At 41.8% G+C, this 22,938-nt stretch overlaps 1 protein-coding gene across 1 annotated transcript; it reads left to right on the top strand.

Moving 5' to 3' along the window:
• Positions 1-855: 855 nt before the first annotated feature.
• Positions 856-22,374, top strand: myo1f (myosin IF). Its single transcript, XM_047588053.1, has 29 exons — positions 856-1,036; positions 1,193-1,347; positions 4,721-4,849; positions 6,439-6,528; positions 6,652-6,746; positions 6,840-6,927; positions 7,025-7,114; positions 8,431-8,562; positions 8,699-8,833; positions 9,809-9,941; positions 10,278-10,474; positions 10,566-10,646; positions 10,736-10,822; positions 10,934-11,020; positions 12,601-12,768; positions 12,967-13,052; positions 13,138-13,219; positions 13,321-13,427; positions 13,514-13,612; positions 13,698-13,842; positions 14,382-14,496; positions 14,594-14,763; positions 14,948-15,093; positions 16,850-16,996; positions 17,077-17,225; positions 18,710-18,772; positions 18,872-19,079; positions 21,164-21,324; positions 21,421-22,374. Exons 2-29 carry the CDS (start codon positions 1,345-1,347, stop codon positions 21,495-21,497), a joined length of 3,270 nt encoding a protein of 1,089 aa, XP_047444009.1. The 5' UTR covers positions 856-1,036; positions 1,193-1,344; the 3' UTR covers positions 21,498-22,374.
• Positions 22,375-22,938: the final 564 nt, after the last annotated feature.

Raw genomic sequence — 22,938 nt, 5'->3', positions numbered from 1 at the left:
ACACAGCTCCTCCCACACGGGGCTTCGAAACCGCTCCTCAGACACGACCTTTGTAAAAAAGTCAGTGGTTTAAACCCGAATATAAAACCCAAACAGATCATCTCCTTGACTGAGGAGATACCCAGCTTCTGACATGACCTCTTCACTCACATATGTCAGCGTGAACCTTCAAAGAGTCCGTCTGGTGCAGGCGTGAGAGACCAAATATGCAAGTAATGAAATATCCATTTACATTTTATGAGCATTTTATGAAATCTGATCTCATTCATGCATGGGTGGGTTTGGAAGGTCTGAAATTTATTGATAAATATAATGTTTAGTGTTATGTTCTGTCTACTCTGACTAAAACACTTGACAAATTAAGAAAAGCAGTTACATTTACTGAAATACTGCAGTTAACATCTTCCATGTCATTTTCGTACTTGGAGCCCCTGGTGGCCCCGGCTTTGGTCCCAGGGCTGAAACTTTTTTAGACCAAAAATTAAGTTGCAGCAGATGCCAAAATGATGACCAAAAAAAGAGACAGAACTAAAACGGTCACACACACACACACACACAAAAAAAACACAATGAGAATGAGAACTCCCTCCTACAGACCTTTCAAACCCACCCATGCATGAATGAGAATAGATTTACATTGATATACTTTCCACAAAACAAAAAACAGAACAGTTTGACACCTCGGCAAGCCCACTGTCAATCCTGTACACTCTGCCTGAACCCATCGGTTAGTATATGGGCGTTGCAGGCAGCCTCTCTGACAACACAAACACGATGTGAGGCAACCACAGACCTGGGTGGAGCCGCATCTCACAACTGAAACACCATCATTTGGCAACAGCTTGAAGATAATTGTTCCTTTCGTGGCTGTTGTTGCCATCACCTCTCGCCTGCATGAACTGCATGAACTGCATGAATCGGACTGAGTCCGTTGTTCACCTCAAGAGGCAAAATACCTTAGTCGTGCAGGTTCGGTCACTCTCTCCATCGCTTCAAACATGACAGAAATACAGAAGTAGCAGCTCTGCTCTGTGTGGTGAGTACGTGTATCGATTTGTGTGTGTGTGTGTCCGTGCGTGTCTGTGCGTGTGTGTGTGTGTGTTCTTAGAGCAGTTCTTGTTTCACACAGTGTGGCTGGTGGGAGTATGAGGAAGTAGTTTGGTTTTTGAATGCTGCAGTGGATTTCTTGTAGGTTGCTGCCGGCTCTGACTGTCCCTCTGCGTGATGGCTCTGGTCTGAGGAGGTCAACCTGTGGATTTTTAACAAGCACACACACACAGAGACGTCAACACACACACTCTCTCTGGGAAGTGGACGCCTGAGGAGGGGAGGCCCACGGCAACAATGGTAAAGTACCACACCTTTCCTTTTCTGCTCTGAGCTCTGGTAAACTTGTGCGTCTCTGCCAGCCTGATGATGTTATCTCAAAGTTTGAGTGTGGACGTGCGGTCGTGAGAGAAAGTCTCTCTGTGAACTTAAACTTTATGTCGGCAGTTTCCTTTCTTACGAGCCGAAAAAGGGCATTTTGTGTGCTACATTGCGTTCTGATCAGAGATGTGATGGCTTATCTTAAAGGGCCACCTATGCAGGGAAATGCCGCTTCTTCACAGAAGCTGCGAGTTTCCTCTTTTTCAGGATGAGACTTTTTTTTTTTTTTTTCTTTTTTAGTACTAGCAGTAGAAAACACTGACACTGACTGACGCACTGCTGTGAATTGAGTGTCAAATCAGTACTTATGCATGATGAGAATAAAAATCTGATTAGGGGCTCCAGAAAAAGCGGATGGATACAGTGGATACAGGACAAGAAATGTGGTTAAAATGCCACAGAAACTAACACTAAGCCTAACCCTAAAAAAACAAAAAAAAAAGAATGATCTTTTGGTTGAAAGTGAACATTTCTGTCTTTGGTTTAAGTGTGCCGTGACTGGTGCACTTTGAGGGGAAGCTGCAGGAAGAGAACCGGTAGCATGTACAAAGTTTAGAGGGTTTCACAAGAGCGATGAGGTGTGAGAGGGGGAAGTGGACTACAGGAGAGGGCTGTAGTTTCTGTTACAACACTTCCTCCTCGTGCTCAGACTGGTCCCCACACATCCACATCACTTATTGTCTTCACTGCTGAATTCCTAACATGGAATCTGGCGGAGATGATGCACAGAGAGGTGCGTCAGTGTTTTCTCTGCTCCGTTTAGCCCCTGTAATCATTTAGCCACTACAGTTTCAAAATAAAAGTCTTTAATAAGAGGCCCATGACATACTTGTCTATTTAAATATGTCTGTCATGTTTCTCATGGGGAAATAAAAGCTGCGTCTGGCAGGAATGACACATTAGACGTGTGACAAGTGTTAATTGGTCAACTCACGCTTTTTTCTTTCAGCATCTCTGCAGAAATGTTTGTGTGTATGAAGACACTGAGTGTAAAGGCCTCAGATTTCCATATTTTTGTTTGTGGTTCTCAAGGCATCAGACTTTTGCATGTTTAACAACGACAACAGCAAATCTCTCTAGTAACCAAGTGTTTCTCAATGACGACTTCTCACATCGGCGTTTCTTCCCAAAAATGAGAAGTGTTTTTTTTTTTTTTTTTTTTTTCTGGTAAAAGATATTTCTTACATTATTATGAACTAACACAGAAGAGGCGGGTCAAACAAAAAACATCTAATGCAGACACAGGTTTTATCTTTAATATATAATATACTTCCTGGACAGTTTTAAATCCAGAGTTGAGGTATTGATGATCACAGAGCCTTTTGATTTAACACCAATGATCAGATTTTACATCTCAGATGCCACAGAGCTCACAGCGGAATAAAATGAATGTGCCACTTTTCTTTCTTAAAGCACTCCTCGCGCTCATGACATTAGCAGACAATAGATTGTTCAACTCATGCTTCTTGAATATCCATGCACACTTTGGTCACTCTAACAGTCCGACAAGCGAAATGCTTCCAAACTTTACGTCTTTTTAGTTGAAATACAAGGTTAGAACCGTACAATGTCTTATTCTCTTGCAGCACTTCCAAACAAAATGGAAAATTATGCATCCCGTGTTCAAATTAAAACCCATTCCCAGTTGTATTGTATTTATCTTATTTGTCAGCTGATTCACCTGACTGCATTGCTTCCTTCATCACACTGAAGCTGGAGTCAATACAGCTCAAACGTGTCCTTAATATTAATTAGATAGTTTAGAGCTAACGGCAGCGTAAGGACATCTTCTTTAGAAATAACTTCTTTTATTTGACTGTTTGTAGAAGAAAATGCATAAAATAAAACACGCTTGCTGTAAATTGGAGGCAGCCAGACAGAAGAAACTCCCCTTAGTTAGTTTTTATTTAGTTTAGTTAGATTTAAAACTGGGACTCTCTGAATTACCCTCTGAATTTCCCATCGAGGGTATTTAAATTTAGAAACCACATGCACGCTGACCACCACTCTGTGCATTGTGTATCTGTATTACATGACACTGAACCCATCTACTATTGTGCTGACATAATCCAGTTATCGTGCATCTTAATGTTCAAAAAAATCTTCTTTTGTTTTCGCTTTTGGACATCTTTAGAATAAAGATGTAAATTCCAGGAACTGTAACTCAAAGGCCCTTTTTATTTCACAAAAAAAGCCATTTGCATTGAATGGTCTGTCACCTTTTAAGATGTTACACAGAGACTGTGGTCATTTGGTCACTGGGTAAAATATAACTGACAAAAGAAAACAAGAGAAATCGCATCACCTTTTCTATTTCTAGTGACTTTTAAGAGATGCAGCTGTTTCCTTTTCAAGGTGATGGTTTGTGATATTCCCCCCCCCCCCCCCCCCGGTTTGACACACACACGCATGCAAGGCGCACCGGGAAGCGTCTACATGCGAAGTGTAGTAAATGTAGGTTGACGTCTCAGACCACAGCACAACCACTGTGCCAACACTAAGACACGTAAAACTTCACACATCAAACAAACCAGCGTCTTTTAGGGAAAACCAAAGGTACAGGAGACGCGTTCACCTCGCCGTCATGTACGGGAGGTGTTAAACGCTTTTTCCAGGACTGGAAAACTATGATTAGTGCAACTAGAAGAAGAACAAATACTCATTCACATCTTAACGTTAATCAAGTTAAAGCTGCTGTTGCTGGTTCGTTGCTGTGTTACTCATCAGCTGCTGTTCTCCGCGTTCGAATAAGTTTCTCCAAAATGTCCAAGTTGAAAATGAGCTCAGCTCATCTGTGACCAGTTGCCTGGTAACAAGCCCCAGCTTCCTGTAATGACGACCACAATGGGTTATGTTCTCGAAAAAGCTTTTTACAGTTGCCAAACATGTCTTTGTTGTCGATCTGCCTCAGTGGGACCCTTTATCTCACAGCCTTCAGTTTTCTTGGTTTCATTTGTCCTTTTAAGGCCTTTCCTTCCATTTAGCTCTTTGCTTTCTTTTTCTTTTTCCTTTCTTTGTTTTTTATTTTCTTTCTCTCCCCTTTAAACGCTCAGGTGGAGCGGTATCTGTGCTGAGCCTACATTTCCCTTAACCCATCTCTGCAGCGTCTTTGCCTTTTAAACTCCAGATTACAAACCCACTGGAGCGACAGGAGACATTATACACATTTTTACGTGGTTCCTGTACTCGCTGCGATGGGGAAACTGAACTTGTGCAAAATGGATGGACTGTCCCTATTTACAACACACGAATAACAAAAGAAACCTTTTCTTTCTCTTGCTCTGTGATTCAGGCGAAGTACCACTGGCAGAGTCAAAATGTCAAGCAAAGCGGCGTGGACGACATGGTCCTGCTGTCAAAGATCACAGAGGACGCCATCGTAGACAACCTCAAGAAGAGATATATGGATGACTACATCTTTGTATCCTACAAGGCTTTTAGTCACTTTAGTCACCGGGGGGGACAGTGAGTCCACAAATCATGCATCCAACGTTTTGTCATAGATAAAATTTTGCTTGCGCAGTCTCTGTTTCACACTCGCTTACCTCACCAAACACAGCACAGCACGTCGATCAAAACAGAAACACGCAGTCAAACAATCAGGCAAAACATATATGGGCATAAATAAAAGAAATCCACTCTTCCTCTTCTGCATTCGCCATCTGACTCAACAGCTCACTTCCGTCTTCCTTGAGCGCAGCTGAACTTCATATTTAGAGCGCAGAGGCGATGTTCGCACTTATTCCGCAAAAAAAAAAAACTGCCGTGACCTCGGGTAAAATCGAGATTACGCCACATGCGTGTTTGATTCCATGAATGCCAACTAATAATAAATAGTCATAAGTTAACAGGGGGTTTTCATGTGGTTCTCTCACTAGTTTCAGCAGAAGTATATACTAACTATTTAATCTACACAATGACCTCAGCCGTAATAGAGCTTTAAGGAAATACTGAGGTCATCTCCTGGGGTCATAAGCTCCACCAGGTTGGCTGCGGGGCTAAGTGGGTGGCACGAAAGGTATGAAAAAGGCAATAAATAGATGTGTTGCTATGCTATGCTATTTGGAACATTTATCACTTTCAGAAGTGAACTGTAACGTTGATGTCAGTTTTATTTATATAGCGTGAAGTAACAGTCCGAAGTGTGTCTTGAAAACCGGCCCGATGCCCCCGGAGCAAGCGCCATGACGACAAGCTGTGGCAAGCAAAACCTCCTTTTTAGTCGAACCAAAAGCTCACACGGAAGGACTCGTCTGTTCGAGGCCGGCCGAGTTCAGACACAAAAAGGAGAAGAGAACAGCTTGATCCTCAAGATAAACATATATCTGCCTGAAGCATGCATGTAGAAACTAATCGTATAGATATGCATGTTAGTTTGGAAGATGAACACGAACAAGAGTGAAGTGGCACAAACAATGGTAGATGGCGCAATGGTGGGTAAACGACATGCGTCTTGCACACAGAGCGGCTGGCTTGACCGCAGGCTCATTTTGAGATTTCCTAATTCGTCTTGAGCAGTCGGAGGGTTTCACATTTTCCTTGAAATACTCAAAAAAAAAAGAAGAAAAACTAGCTAGCATTTTGCTACCACTCAGGTGGAGTGTTATCTATCACACGACACAAAGACCAAAGACCAAAAGGTTAATTACTGTCAGAGGCTGCATTTGTTTTGGGGGCGCCTAGCTTTGTTACGTGACAGAAGTAAACGGTGCGGTTCAGCTTTATTCTGATATTGACGAGAGGAGGTGTTTGCAGATGCTTTGGTGTCAGTTTTCGCTCTCTCAGCTCTATTTTCGGGCGGCCAAAATTAGAAATATATAAGGTACTAGCTCGTCACTTGAGAAGCAGAACAGAAATCTGAAAGATGATGGTGCTGTAGCTGCCGTTCCCATAACTGAGACACTGCACTGTTCTTCGACTGCACTGCGTCATGAATTCAAAACGTTGCAACAAATTTTATTTAAATGACACTTCATTAAAACATGTTACATGCTTAACTGCAATGCTCAGACTTACATCGGCCCTGTGTTGATATCAGTCAACCCGTTCAAGCAGATGCCCTATTTCACTGACAGAGAAATTGAACTCTACCAAGGAGCTGTGAGTAACATAACTCATCACCAAGTTCTGCAAAGCTGTGGTCTGTGTGGTGCGGGGGGCTTCTTCCTGCTGGCATATATATGTTTCAGCTCAAACTAACCACAAATGTCTTTCACGCTGCAGGCCCAGTATGAGAATCCACCACACATCTACGCCCTGACTGATAATATGTACAGAAACATGATGATTGATGGCGAGAATCAGTGTGTCATTATTAGGTGACGATGACAACAGTTTAAGAAGTGGTTATGTTACAGCTAATGTGTTACATGTTTAATGGTTTTTTGTTTGTTTGTTTTTCGGTGTTGCAGCGGTGAGAGCGGTGCTGGAAAGACAGTGGCTGCCAAATACATCATGGGCTACATTTCCAAAGTGTCTGGAGGTGGATCAAAAGTGCAGGTGACTGTGAACCGCGACTCATCTGTGTGTTTAAACTGAAATCTATTTATGATCGCGCGGCTTACGTTGTGTCTCCTGTTTGCGTTTAACACGTCAGCATGTGAAAGACATCATCTTGCAGTCAAATCCTCTGCTGGAAGCCTTTGGAAATGCAAAGACCGTCCGTAACAACAACTCAAGTCGTTTTGTAAGTAGGATCTTCACTTAAACGCCTGCAGTAGGTGCTGTATGTGAAGTTTTGTTGGTACAGGAGAGGAATGCGCTTGTGGATGTTCATCATCAGCATTTGAATTTGTTCCTAATTCTGTTTTTTTTTTTGTGTGTGTGTGTGTTGTGTGTGTGTGTGTGTGTGTGTGTGTGTGTGTGTGTGTGTGTGTGTGTGTGTGTGTGTCAACTCTCTACAAATGGGTAGAAAGTTTCAGGCCAAGAGATTAAGTACCTACTATATGTATTCTATATTAAACTCGGCCTAGCGCTGTTTATAAATACACATTATTATATTTTTGCATTCAATATTAAGCTATTGAATTAATACACAGGTTCAAACATTCATTTTTATTTCTTTTTTTAATTTCAAACATGTGCAGCAGTAGGTTACCGTGTGCTGGAGGCTTAGATTGACAGGCCTCAGCTTGTGTGGCTTGTGCGAAACGGTGCGCTGTTGAGACGGCTCCTGTATCGCTGAATAGTTGCAGAGCTGACTGAAAGATAACGTCGTCTGCCTCCATTTATCCCTTTACTAAAATATGTTGGATTCATGTTAATGTCTGTTTAAAGAAATTTAAATGTGCAAGAAAAATGTCCAATCAACCAAAAATTTGCTAAACCTGCTAAATTACAGCATGCATGCTAAAACTCAGCTAGTTAGCATGCTTTTTTTTTGTGTGAGCACAGCTCTGCAGACTCATTGAGACGAACGGCTGATTCATTATGACTTTCAGTTTTGTCTCTATAAATGGCAACGTAATGAGGACAAAACAATAATTACTGTGCTTATTATGTCATATAACAAATACAGATACATCCAACGGCTAAAAACGAGTCTGCACCGCAATAGCTGAAAGAGTTTTAGCTATTGAGTTGCTTTAATGCGCACACACACACACACACAAAGAAATTTGACTGTGCCCTTTGTCCGATTTCATGCAAAATCTCCATATTTTCTCACTTCACACCTAAATAACCACACGGGCGCGCACATGTGAAGCGTCAGTGCATTCTGACAGCAATTTGTGAAGATTTCCTGTCAGGCTTGATTTAGCATTAGCGGGGCAAGTGTGGGTAACTTAGCGTGTGAACTGTTTTCTAGCTCAGGGAGATGCAGCAAACATGGTGGCTGTTTGCAACTTAAAGATAATTTTTGATTTGAGATAATTATCGGTGTGACTGTGGCGTGTCCCGTTGAACGCAAATGTCTGTTGTCGTAATTTAACACCATGTTAAACTACATTTGATCACATCTGTCACCGCATGAGGATTAACTTTGCTTTTGCGTCAAATTAGGGGAAATACTTTGAGATTCAGTTCAGCAGAGGAGGAGAGCCAGACGGTGGAAAAATTTCGAACTTCCTGCTGGAGAAGTCGAGAGTGGTGAGCCAGAATGAGAGCGAGAGGAACTTCCACATTTACTATCAGGTCAGAGGGCGATGAACACAGCTGCTGCTTTTTGTTTTCAGCTGCTTTAAACACACACACACAGAACGGAAGATGCCCGCATAATAAAATAAATAAAAATAACAACTCTTCCTGTACCTGTACGGTTGTCTTCTAGTTGATAGAGGGCGCCAACGCTCAGCAGAAAGAGGGCCTGGGCATCATGACCCCAGACTACTACTACTACCTCAACCAGTCTGGGACGTACAAGGTGGACGGGACCAACGACAGCAAAGACTTCCAAGAGACCATGGTAGCTGTTTTTTATTTTATAAAAAACATCCTGATTAACCTTCTAGTTAATGTTTGTTAAAGAGACAGTTATTCTAAGGAAGCAATATGCAGTATTGCTTCCTTATATGAGGATTTGCACCATATGAAAGCCAGAAATGATGGGTGCCACTTACTCCTAATAATAATAATAATAATAATAATAATAATAATCTATCTATCTATCTATCTATCTATCTATCTATCTATCTATCTATCTATCTATCTATCTATCTATCTATCTATCTATCTATCTATCTATCTATCTATCTTTCAGTGAATCTAATGTTTGTTTGTGGAGAGAATCATTGTCTCAAATTGACTTAGATGCTAATTGGAAGTAACGCGATTAGAGAGATTGTATTACTACAGTTTTAGATTCTTTTCACTGGTATAAAGTCCGAAATCTTTATATACGAGGGCCCTCAAAGGCCTAACTCCACCCTGTCTCATAATACAATATCAACCCAACAGATGACGTTGCTCTCAAAGTGCTGGTTTATTTGTGGTTCCTAGAGTTTTACAAAAGTCTTCATGTGGATGCAGCTCCCTCTTTGGGTTCTCTGGGTTAGCTCAAGTTATATATGACACGTGTTCAAGAGCACCCGCTCTTCTTTCAAGTCGTGTAAAAACAGACTTCTAACTACATCTGATGCTGCTGTTTGGTTTAATCTGTTTCAAACCTTGTGCAAAACACGTTTTACAGTTTACAGCTGCTGCTGCTGCTGCTGCTGCTATAAAAGTACATTTTTATAGTTCTGTATATTTTTTTGTCAGTATTTAATATTTTAAACACTCTATTTTAAATTTCTTGCAAATAATATCTAATTTTTATATACTGGTGTTTCTGCACTGAAAAGGAGAAACTCTCTGATCTTGTTCTATTCTATTCTATTCTATTCTATTCTACACAGTTGAACTGAATTGTGTGCCCCCTCGTGTCTCCTCCTGTCTCCAGGAGGCCATGCAGGTGATCGGGATCCCAGGTGACATCCAGGCTCAGGTGCTGCAGATCATCGCAGGTATCCTCCACCTGGGAAACATCAGCTTCATAGAGGCGGGCAACTACGGCCAGGTGGAAAGCACAGACTGTGAGTGAAACGCACACAAACACCGACTCTTCCACACATTCCTATTGTCTCCCTCGGGTATAGGAGCTCATTAGAGGGCACCATGACAATAGCGGTCCCCCCCGGCGGACTGAATCTGCACACATGAAGCACTAATTGTTTATCTTCTCCTTTGTTTGTCACCCAGAGATTTCCTGCCCTTCAGATAATTGGTGTTTGCATTTTTTACTATCCCACAGCTGCTATTATTTAATTTAAGTCTTTGTCCGATGGAAGAATACATTCCCTATCTATCCTGCATGCTCAGTCTTGTGGCTAAGTAATTTATTTATTTATTTTTTTCTTTTTTTACTCCAGTGCTCGCCTTTCCTGCCTATCTGCTGGGCATCGACCCCAACCGCCTGCAGGACAAACTGACGAGCCGCAAGATGGATTCAAAGTGGGGCGGGAAGTCCGAGTCCATTAACGTGACCCTGAACCAGGAGCAGGCCACCTACACGAGAGACGCCCTGGCCAAAGCCCTCTATGCGCGACTCTTCGACTACCTGGTGGAGGTAGTTACATGCTACGACTACCTTATGAATTTAAATGTGTATTTGTTTTTTCTATATATGTTTATATTTATTGTGTATCCCTTTTCTTCAGGCCATTAACAAAGCCATCCAAAAACCATATGAGGAATTCAGCATTGGAGTTCTTGACATTTATGGCTTTGAGATTTTCCAGGTTAGTCATAGATAACATTTAGAGGCAGCTGCTTAAATAAATAAATATATTTCTCTTTTGCTGTGACGTTGACGTATTTTCTCTTGCAGAAAAATGGCTTCGAGCAGTTTTGTATCAACTTTGTCAACGAGAAGCTGCAGCAGATCTTTATAGAGCTCACTCTGAAGGCTGAGCAGGTAGCTACGCTGCATTTAGTGTTCGTCCACATTTGGACAAACACATCCCTGGTTCTTGTCTGGTTATTGACTGGACCCTTCTAATGTTCCAATGTTCTAATGTTCCCTCAGGAAGAGTACGTTCAGGAGGGCATCAAGTGGACCCCCATCGAGTACTTCAACAACAAGATAGTGTGCGACCTCATTGAAAATAAACTGGTGAGTTGATTGATCTGCATCCGCCTAGAAATGTGGTATATTATTGGTTCTAGACCTGGTTCTCTTACTTTTCCTATTACTGGTTATATTATTGGGTCTAGATCAGGTTCTAGACCTGGTTCTTATACAGGTTCTATTATTGGTTCTATTACTGGTTCTGTTGTTGGTTCTATTATTGGTTCTAGATCAGGTTCTATTACTGGTTCTATTATTGCATCTAGACCTGGTTCTATTGTTGGTTCTAGACCAGGTTCTATTATTGGTTCTAGACCAGGTTCTATTATTGGTTCCAGACCAGGTTCTATTACTGTTCCTATTATTGGATCTAGACCTGGTTCTATTGTTGGTTCTAGACCAGGTTCTATTATTGGTTCTAGACCTGGTCTATTGTTGGTTCTAGACCTGGTTCTATTACTGGATCTAGACCTGGTTCTATTGTTGGTTCTAGACCAGGTTCTGTTATTGGTTCTAGACCTGGTTCTATTACTGGTTCTGTTATTGGTTCTATTATTGGTTCTAGACCAGGTTCTATTGTTGGTTCTAGACCAGGTTCTATTATTGGTTCCAGACCAGGTTCTATTACTGTTCCTATTACTGGATCTAGACCTGGTTCTATTGTTGGTTCTAGACCAGGTTCTATTATTGGTTCTAGACCTGGTCTATGTTGGTTATAGACCTGGTTCTTTTTACTGGATCTAGACCTGGTTCTATTGTTGGTTCTAGACCAGGTTCTGTTATTGGTTCTAGACCTGGTTCTATTACTGGTTCTGTTATTGGTTCTATTATTGGTTCTAGACCAGGTTCTATTATTGGTTCTAGACCAGGTTCTATTGTTGGTTCTAGACCAGGTTCTATTACTGGTTCTATTCCTGGTTCTGTTAGTGATTCTAGACCAGGTTCTATTTATGAACAGATCAGGTAGAACTGGCTCAGGTGCACTTGTCTATCAAAAGTTTATTTTATTTTATTTTATTTTATTTTATTTTATTTTATTTTATTTTATTTTCTGTTTAAGCCATTTTAGTGTGAGTGCTTTCTTAGCCGCTATTAATAATATTTGTAATAATTCTTTTCCTTTGCTGTAGAGTTCGTCCCGTTTCACCCCATGAATTTATATCAAAGGGCCTCTAACCGTTTCTGCATCTAATATTTTGTTCGCAGTAATAAAGATTGATTTCCAGAAATGATCTAACAGTGGGCATTGCCAAAATATATGCTAGCGAGCGGCCATGATCTCACCACTTCCCCTCCAGCACTTACTGGTGTGATTTAAATTCATCTTCGCCTCACTTTGAGGCGTTCTAAGAAACCTACCAACCATCTTCCACTGAAAAAGAAAAAGATAAGCATCATCATCTCTGCAGCCCGTAGGTCAAAACATAGATGATACTTAAAGTGGTTCTGACCTCTTGACTGCACCGTTTATTTGTAACTTTCTGTCGGCTACAGGCAGTTAAACGTGAAACTGCTTCATTTACAGATATGCTGCTGGTTTCTTGAGTGAAATTCTCACCTGCAATTTGAGGAATTTATTCAAATCAACCCTGAATGAGTCTTAAAAAGCCGTGTTCTCCTTGCAGAACCCTCCAGGTGTCATGAGTGTGCTGGATGATGTGTGTGCGACCATGCACGCCAAAGGAGAGGGTGCAGATGGAACTCTGCTGCAGAAGCTGCAGGCCGCTGTGGGAACGCACGAACATTTCAACAGCTGGAACTCGGGATTCGTCATACATCACTATGCCGGGAAGGTAGGAATCTAAAAATCAGTCCAAACTAACTGCAGATCTGTTACATCGTTGACGTAGTCGAGAACTTAAACTTACAGTGGCACAAATGTTACAATTCAAAGTTTTTCGGCAAAGCATGTCGATGTTTCCGACCTAATAACAACATTTGTCTGCTTGGTGAAGTTTGCATAGCCGTTACATTGTTTGATATCTTCTCAGGTGTCGTATGACATCAATGGGTTCTGCGAGAGAAATCGAGATGTGCTCTTCCCTGACCTTATTGAGCTCATGCAAAGCAGTGAATTGTGAGTCTCCCTTACGTATCGGATAGTTTCACTTATTTCTTGCGCCGTAAAACAGTGCGTTCAATAAATCCCTTTGTCTCTTTAGTGACTTCATCCGTAGCTTGTTCCCCGAGAACCTCAACACGGATAAGAAAGGCCGACCGACCACAGCTAGCTCCAAGATCAAGGTGAGACTTTTCCTTTTCCTTTCCTTGGAAGTCACTTTCTAACACGCGAGAAAGAAAGAAAGTTGTGCACTGATTTGCTTTTGCTTTTACGTTTCCGACAGAAACAAGCGAATGATCTGGTGAACACACTGATGAAGTGCACTCCGCACTACATCCGCTGCATCAAACCCAATGAGACGAAGCGGCCGAAAGACTGGGAGGAGAGCAGGTCGGGATGCTCACTGTGACACAGCAGGCAATGAAACACATCACAGGAAAACACTAACAGATTAAAGGTGGCTTGTTTTCTTTTAGGGCTAGACATCAGGTTGAATACCTCGGACTGCGGGAAAACATCCGGGTGCGTAGGGCTGGATTCGCGTACCGCAGGGTCTTCAATAAGTTTCTGTTGAGGTGAGTCCCACGTGTGTTTAGAAAATTACACAGAAAACACACTCAATCGATGCGGCTTTTTTGAGTGTGCGCTTGTTGGTTGCAGGTACGCGATTTTAACAGCTGAAACGTGGCCGTGCTGGAGGGGTCCGGAGCAGCAGGGGGTCCTTCACCTCCTCCGGTCTGTCAACATGGACAACGACCAGTACCAGATGGGACGCACCAAAGTCTTCGTTAAGAACCCGGAATCGGTACGAAGCGCTTATACTTTACCGACTATGCCAATCAGGCATAACATTATGACCCCCTTCTTAATAATGTGTTGGTGACTCATCAGAGAATAGACTTCTGAGGGTGTCCTGTGTTGTCAGTTTGAGATCTAGTGAATTCAGAGGCTGTTTTTCGTTTTGCGTGCTAGGCTGCATCCTCCTGCCATCAAGGTGTCATTGCTATGGGGTGGGGGCGGCTGGTTTGAGCTAGGTCAGAGCTAAATGTCTAAGCGACATCGACACAAATGAATGCCAGGTCCAAAAAGTTTCCCGGCAGAGCGCTGAATTGCCAGAAGATGGTTGATGTTATTTAGTTTTTCCCGTCAGTGGTCATAATGTTGTGGCTGATCAGTTTTGTTCTGTAGTGAATAGTAATAATAATAGCCCAGCCAACAGAACAAATAATATTCTAGTAAGACTGAAAACTGCAATACTATATAAACTATAGTGGAGACATTTCATCCCCTTGTGCACTTTTTTGAATGAGGTAATGATTAATTACGTGCTGCGTTCCCCCTCAGCTGTTCCTGCTCGAGGAGATGAGAGAGAGGAAGTTTGACACGTTCGCCAGGATCATTCAGAAGGCCTACAGAAGATTCATCGCCAGGAAGAAGTACGAGCAGATGAGAGAGGAGGGTGAGTCACCGGCACAGATGTTCCCTCTGTTCGCTCTCACGTACGTCTTTGAGTTCTCTGTTAATGTTGTCTTCGGTTTTTCCGTGCGTTCCTTCAGCTTCGGACATCCTGTACAACTCGAAAGAGCGGAGGAAGAACAGCATCAACAGGAACTTTGTCGGAGACTACCTCGGCCTGGAGCAGAGGCCCGAGCTGCGGCAGTTCCTGGCCAAGAGGGAGCGCGTCGACTTTGCCGACTCTGTCAACAAGTTTGACCGCAGGTTCAAGGTGTTTATCGAGCAGTGTGTTTGTATTCTTAAGGAAATTAAGGAGGAAAGAATGACACATTCATGACAACAGTTCCCCTTTAAAAATAGCAATAAGTGGACATCATACTGTACTTCTTCCCCAAAGTCAACCACTCTTCTCCTTTCTGGTTTTACCCACAATGCTCACTTCTTTTTTCCCACAGTCTATCAAGAGAGATTTGATCTTGACCCCTAAAGGCATCTATCTGATCGGTCGGGAGAAGGTGAAGAAAGGTCCGGAGAAAGGGCAGATAAAGGAGGTGCTGAAGCGAAAGATGGAGTTTGGAAGCATCAGTGGCGTCTCTCTGAGGTAGGCCTCGAATCTACACTCTAGTAACAACATATCCCAAAAAGACGCATAATTATAAAGTCCTATATCTTTGAATAGATAAACATTATGCAACATTATGCAACATTATGCAATGATCAAATACAAGCTTGCAACCAGCTTTATTGCTATCCATTTGGGATTGACGTTGTGACGAATGCTACAACTGGCATGCTGCTTTGCATAATTTTAACCACTGTATGAGAAGCATTTCCTACAGTAGGGGTAAATACAGCAAGTTGACACGTTCTACTGAATTCACAGAACTGGGCCTCCTTAATAATACCAGCTTATAAACTTTCATTTCCTAAAAGTGAACAGCTGAGGCTTTTTATTCAGAGCTTACAAACCCCAAGCCACAGACGAGTGCACGCTTTAATCAAAACAGCGCTTGTAACTGATGATAAATAGATGTAAATTAGTACTAGACACTTTACTTTTGATCGTGCATGACATTTTAGATGCACATAAGTAGCTAGTGCTTCGACCAAAGAGACGTCTGCCTTCTAAACAACAACTCACATAGCTTTAGTTGGAACAACCTCATTAGATTTGAAGAGACCAGGCTTAAAGGTTGAGGAAGTACATGACTAAAACCTTTTAACTGAGTGTAAAGTAGTTAAAAATACAGTAAAATGTTGTAAACGCACTATATCAGCCACTACTAACCTCAGTAGTAGTAAGTGGTAGTAGTTCATGATACTTTGCCTACATGCAATTTCACACCAAAGAGTTTTACTTGTTATGTAGTATGTTATTTTACATTGAAAACAGAATTACAAGAAAATATGAACTTTAAAAGCTACTTTTTTGGTGTGTAAATGGTGAAGTAGGACTAAGACACAGGACACAATTGTAGGAAGGAGCAGGAAATAAAAGAACTTTACTAAAAACTTATTACATGCTGAACAAAATGCACCAACAGGTAAAACTCAATCAGAAAAGAAAGCAAAAACCAAAGTATGTGGAACTAGAGAAAACAGACAAGTGCTAGGATACAAACAGGTTATTCAACAGATGCCTCGACGAAGGGAAAGACGAGACTATCCACACACGGGGCCGAGGGGTTTGACGAGACACAGGTAAAACTAATAAGGGTGCAGCACAGAGGGAAAAAACTGTAAGAAAAAAACATAAATCAAAGGGGGCGGACACAGGAAATAAAGCAAGGAACGAAACAACAAGCAAGAGCTTACAAAATAAAAACAGGAAACACGAGAAAAACCAAATAGGACTGGTGTACCACAAGGCATTTAAAAAGCAGTACAGACATCAGATGTGATGTTTAGAGGATTTAAAAGTGAGAATTTTAACTGCAGCCGATACCTCTTCTCAGTTTCTGTTGGCTGCTGTGTCCTAAAATGAACTGGACGTAGCAGCCATTTGGGTTTATTTGTCATTAGAAAGTGACGTACCTGCAGTGAGGAATAACACACCTGTAGTTACTGGTACAATAGCAATGAAATCAAGTTTCAAATTCAGTTTCTGTTCTTGCTTGTGTCAATATTGCAGTTTTATTTGTTGCGGAGTAGCTACTGAAGCTACACCGAACAATTCAGATACATGTGCCGCTGCATTTGAGGACTTTACTCAACTGAAACATGAACTGGTTTATCAGCACAGCTATTTTTTAACTGGACTTCTTTCGGGTTTTCAAGTACAAACACAGCTTCCCTTTTCTTTTTTGGTCTCGGCTCAGTCTCGGCGCTGTTAATGGTTTATTTTATTCTTTTATCAGCACGCGGCAGGACGATTTCTTCATCTTGCACGAGGCTCAGTACGACAGTCTGCTGGAGTCCAACTTCAAGACGGAGTTCCTCAGTTTGCTCTCCAAACGCTACGAGGACGTGACAAAGAGAAAACTGACAATCTCCTTCGCTGACAGGTAGAGAAAGGCGCTGCGTTTTTGTTTGCACAGGAAACCATGCACACAAAGTCCACTAACGCGCACTCTTTTGTACTAAGAATTGAGTTCAGGGTCAAGAAGGAGGGCTGGGGCGGAGGAGGCTCCAGGGTGGTGGTCTTCCAGAGGGGCCAAGGGGACCTGGCCCAGCTCAAGCCTGGGGGGAAGACCCTGTCCATCACAGTAGGGGACGGTCTACCCAAGTCTTCTAGTAAGTTAAATAAATAAATACAGAAGAGCAAAAGAGAACTTAAATATTAAATATTGTTTGAGTTTTCTTGAAGACGTTTCTGTAACCCTCATCCATCTTCATAAAGTGGCTGCTTCGCTGCGTCCACCTACACCGGAAGGACAAGGGACAACATTTAGCAAGAGAAGATAGATGGTTTGCAAGAAGAGTAAAGGAAGCCGCCTATGCCTGACTGGAAAACCCCTCTCTGAACTGCGGAGGTGGACTGAGACACTGTTTATTAGTCTATCGTCTGGAGAGCTTCCACCTGTTCAGGAAAAAAAGGGTGCAGATGTTCCTAGTAAATCTTAAACTCACCGCCGGACCTAGAGACAGACTGAAGAAGTGCACTTTAATGATGGAGGGACATTTATAGTTGTGAAGCAACAAGCGGCGGATGAGTCAACAAAGTTTCCAAACTATTTACTTTAAACCAGGAAGCTTTAAAATAGCATTAAAAATGCTATTTTTTGTCATTGTTGGTTGAGATACTGGAAATATAGCAAAATGTTGCACAAGACATAAAAAAAAACCCACTACAGACAAACATTGGAGACGTAAAATTTAAGCAGTTTTTCCTCTTGAACCAACTCATTTTAAGACACATTTTCAGGCCAAGAACTCCCATCTGATGGAGGGATGAAGTAGGGACCCTCTACCTACTATATGTGTTCAATATTAAACTCGGCCTAGTCCTGTTTATAAATATACATTATTATCATCGTTTTGCATTCAGTATTAAGCTATTTAAATAATATATATGTTCAAATATTATTATTTTTTAATTTCTATTTTTTGTTAAAGTGACAAAGCGATCCATTTTGTCCTCAATAGTCGTAGCTGATGGGAGCGAGCTACACTGTTAGCTTCTCTTCCGCTAATGCCACAGCGTGCATCTGGGATTTCACCTGGTTACCGAAGAGGCTCTCGGCCAATTGCGGGGAACCTGACAGAATCAGCGTGCAATGTGCGGCCTTGTGATTGGCTCAGCAGCGATATGGGCGGAGCCTACTGTGCACAGGAGGCTTAGATTGACAGGTCTAATAACGTCCTCTGCCCACCTGTGCCTGTCCTCCTCATGATGAAATGTCTGCAAACCCCCTCTTGAAGACCTATGTTTTAGGACGTAACAGTCATTCAGATTTATTTGTCAACAGTCGAGCACTGACATTAGAAAGAGATCCATCTTAAAAAGGGTGAATCTGAACAACGAGCTTAGTTTTGTGTCGTTAACAGACCGTAGTCATGTGAGTTTAAGGTTTGCCCAATGCACAGATGTTACTAGACGTTCCACCTGTTAGTTTGAACCGATGAAGCCACTTGGACGTCTTCAAGAAAACTCCAATAAATTCAGCTGCCTTAAATATGTCTTAAATATATCAGGAGTGATGTGAGGACAGAAGACCTACATAGATTCCTGTATGCAAATGTTGTAACTGTATTATTATTTTTTTTTCCCACATCAGAGCCAACCAGGAAGACTGCTCCTCAGTCTTATGGTGGAGGTAGAAATTATGTGTCCAGCAGCGGTAAGTAGAAACCTTTTGATTGAAGTAAAATAAATAAAAATAAATAAATAAATCCTCTTTTGTCCTCAGTCTAACTTACTCCATCTTCTCTGTCCTCAGCGCACCAGAACGGGGCAGCCAAGTTTTCCAGAGCCCCTCACAACCAGCACTCAGACATGACCTACTCCTCCCCGCAGAAACAGGTCCGGCCACCCAGCGCCGCCCTCCCCAAACTGGGCTCCCAGAAATTCAACCGAGCCCCGGCCCACAACCAGCATAACCAGGGGAACATGGACTTCCTAAACGTGCCTGATCAGGGCATGTCAGGGTACGAAAGATCAGTTTGAGTAATATGGAGAAAAAAAAAAGAGAGAAAAAAGACAATTTGTTGTCGTTTGTGTGCGTGTGTGTGTGTGTGTGTGTGTGGGCGTGCAGATGATTACTCAGTGTGTATATAGGTTCAGTGAGTTGTCAGGACCTGTCTACAGTAGGTGAGGCCTGTTACTTACAGAGCCCAAATAAATAAACCGCATGCCAAAGTGAGATTGAAAAAAACCTGTTCATAGAGGCCTGAAGCCTTGATGCCAACCCCCAGGCTTTTTTATTGTTAGAAAGTAGTGAGACGACAGTGTCTGCTTAAATATGGCGACACCGGCACAGACTTTTAGACTGTGACACCTAAATGCATTCACTGTCTTGCATGTGTTTACCTGCAAAAGGAATATATAATAATTACCAGTAAGTTAACCTCTTACTGTTCCAGCCTATTTAGGACATACCCAAAGTAAACTCAAGCTGTTCATGAACCTATTGGAGCTCATGCATGTGCTTGGTCTCCTTTAAATGCCTCAAAAGTCAGAATCTAAGTGATACTGTTATCGAGTAATCAAAGTTCGCACACAGTTAAAAAAAAAGAAAAAAGAAATAGTTGGGTTCACCTGATTGTTTTGTTTTGAAAAAAAGAAAATGACATATTGCATCGTGCAGCATTTACTCAAACACGTCTCATGTACAGATCTCTGACTGGTTCAAAAAGCTACTGCCATCATATACCACCCAGCAGAATGTTAAAGGGTTAAATCAAGTTCATTTTAAATACGCCTGAACAAAGAGGGCGTAAATACTGAATTGTCAGTTTGCATGTCACAGATGTAAAACTGGTTTTGATTAATAGAAATGTGTTTGTTTTTCTACACTCTCTGCACCTCTTGGAACACTTTAATGCATTCAGTCTCTCATTTTCGATCTGTCTTTCACAACACGCTAGCTGTGAGGTGACACAGACGAACAGCAAACAACAGGAAAAACCAGAAAGTTTTAAATGCTCCGTAGAGCTCCTAGACAGTCATAAATTCTGTTGCTTTCTGACATTTTTTTTTCCTAAATGTAATGTACCTCTACACCAGATTTAGCTTCAATCTCTGCTGCTTCATGGTAGTAACGCTCGTTATGAGCTCATTTAATGCAACCATGAGGTCACTCACTCCGTCAGTCTGGTGGAGTTTGTATAACGCCTGGAGGAAATGGATTAAGAATCCCTAAAATGTTCTGTGGTTTTCGTAATTAGCTGTGTGAAAACTGTCTTACACGTCATACACAATGAAACCAGTAATGTCCCTGAGCTCTGTGGCTTTGTGCCTTTGCATTGAGAACCAGACATGAACAAAGTAAACACACATTAATTAGATACAATTCATTTTATATTCTCAGTATTATTTAAACATCTAAATATTTTGATCCTCCCGAAAAATTAAACTGTTCAATCAGCATGACTCAGGAACTCTGTATGAAGGTTTCTTTGCCTTCTTCCAGAAAATAGTAGCTCTTCATTTTGACCCTTTTAATGATGAATACAGACTCTTGTCATCTGCTGGTGTAAAGAAATATTTTTCTTTTCATGCAGGCTCAGAGCACACACTGATCAGCCACAACATTATGACCACTGACAGGAGAAGTAAATAACATTGATCATCTTGTGTCAGTTCGGTGTTCAGCTGGGAAACTACAGGACCTGGCATTCTTTCATTCATGTAGATGTTACTTAGACGTGTTGCACCCACCTAGACCAGACCAGACACCCCCACCCTATAGCAATGTCACTCCTTGATGGCAGCAGGATGCAGCCTGACAAAATGCTTTAGGAACAACCACAAAAAAAAACACGAAGAACAGCACAAGGTGTTGATGTGGCCTCCAAATTCACTAGGCAGCCTCGGTTTTGGATGCACAAGGGAGACCTACACAATATTAGGAAATTGGTCATAATGTTACGCCTGATCTGTGTATGTTCCAGGTGTTTTAGTCTTTGTGGTGCGTCCATGTGAAACTCTTCAGTCTAGACGCAGGCAGTCGTTGTTCTTTGGTGTGCACCTTTACTCTCTAACCTTAACAAGTTCCCTCTCTGTGTCGCAGGAAGCAGAGGAGGAGGAGCATCAACCAGCGACCTCCTCCTGCTCCTAAACCGCAGCCTCGACCGCAGGGGCCTCGCTGCCGGGCGTTATATCAATACATCGGCCAGGACACGGATGAGATCACCTTTGATGCCAATGAAGAGTTTGACCTCGTAAAAGAAGGTGTGTGGCGAAAATGGCGAGGAAATACAAAAAAAAAACAAAAAAACTGACGTGATAGAATTAGAAATGATACGATTCTCTTCTGTCTGTGTGCAGATCCATCGGGCTGGTGGACAGGCAGGATTCGAGGAAGGGAAGGACTCTTCCCTGGTAACTACGTGGAAAAGATCTGATGAGAATCCCTCCCGAGTTTGTTGAGAAGCTTGCGTAATTAATTGAAAGCAGCACAAAAGAACTAAAGAACCACCTCGTGGTTGCACGGTAGGTCTTCATCCATAAAGGCTGTTTTGAGTGTGGACCTGACATTTGAGCCACAACTAACTTGCCTGGCAGCGCGCTGTTTGAGGAGAGCACAGGAGACGCCGCTGTCATGGCCATGATTGTTAAAACACAACTGCAAACAGCTGCTCGGGTTTCATCTCCGTTGTTGTGTTAGACGACCTCGTTGTGAGCGAACGGGCAACAAGATCTTTGACTTTGGCCTCAGTCCCACGACACCTTCCTTTGAGTCAAAGCTTCAGCTGGGCCGTAAGAGAAGGGTGACCTAAAAATACTGCATCGCTTCCTGGTGTCTACAGTGTTACTATGTGCCTGATCCAATCTACAGCGTTAAAAATAATAATAAAAAAAAAAAATCAAGCAATAATGGATAATGGATGATGAGTTTTATCTGTTAGTTTTGCACCAAAACAAACATGATTAAGATCAAATCAAAGAAAATGAGAGAAGAAATATTTTCCTATATATATATTTTTTTTAGTTTCTTGTGTCTCATGTTGTCTCATGTTTTCTTTCTCATATATAAATAAAAACAAAAAGAAATATATTTTCATATTTTTTACCTCAGGATGTTTGCACTGCTCTGTATTGTGTAAGTTGAGTCAGTGACTTCTGCTAAACCAAACAGAGGGTTAGAGGTCACTGGTTATTTTCTGCCAGTTTTGCGACGTTTTGTCAATTTCTGTAAAATTGTGTGATTTCAATAGACTCAAATCAAGCATATGTTTTTGTATATGATGATGAAGAGAAGAATAAACGCATTGCAAGTGGCATCCTGGATTATATGTGTCTAAATAAATGTCACGTGTGTAACATTTCAACCACTGTTTGTACCTTCTCCTTGAAGGAGAAGACTGTGGGTGTGGTTGGACAGTTTTCTTTAGCTGCTGCTCGGCTGATTCATAACTCAACTGCTGGGAGGGGTTTCAGATATCCTATAGCAGATGATACTACACCACAGAGTTAAAAAAACAAAAAAAACCTTTGTACTATTTCTTTGTGCAAGGAGCTGACATGTAGCCTCCAGGTAAATATGTCGTCGTCATAAACTCCTGAACAGGCAAATCCCAGAACAATAGAATTATTTTTTTCTTCTGCTCAGATCGATGCAAAGAGTTAAACAAGAGTCAGGACTTCGTTTAAACCTGTTCCTTAATTTAATTGACCAAAGCCAATTAAGTGTGTGGGTTGGTGCCACACACATGGTATCCTCTGCTTAATTTAGGCCTTTGAGGCCTCAGAGGTCAGTGTGTGTTTGGTGCTTGGTGGATTGTAACAAAGTGCATTCACTGATTACCTACATTATGACTGATAAAGTGACCATCTTTGTAAGTT

Source organism: Mugil cephalus, chromosome 6 (genome assembly GCF_022458985.1).
Source record: "Mugil cephalus isolate CIBA_MC_2020 chromosome 6, CIBA_Mcephalus_1.1, whole genome shotgun sequence".
In the NCBI taxonomy this organism is placed as follows: Eukaryota; Metazoa; Chordata; class Actinopteri; order Mugiliformes; family Mugilidae; genus Mugil; species Mugil cephalus.
The sequence above is the reverse complement of the archived record's forward strand: the minus strand, read 5'-3'. Positions and strand labels throughout refer to the sequence as shown.

Bases quoted from the DNA above. Each gene is read 5' to 3' on its own strand.
- myo1f (XM_047588053.1), top strand. The intron at 8,563-8,698 runs GTCAGAGGGCGA...GTTGTCTTCTAG, and splicing joins ACTTCCACATTTACTATCAG to TTGATAGAGGGCGCCAACGC. The intron at 12,769-12,966 runs GTAGGAATCTAA...ATATCTTCTCAG, and splicing joins TACATCACTATGCCGGGAAG to GTGTCGTATGACATCAATGG.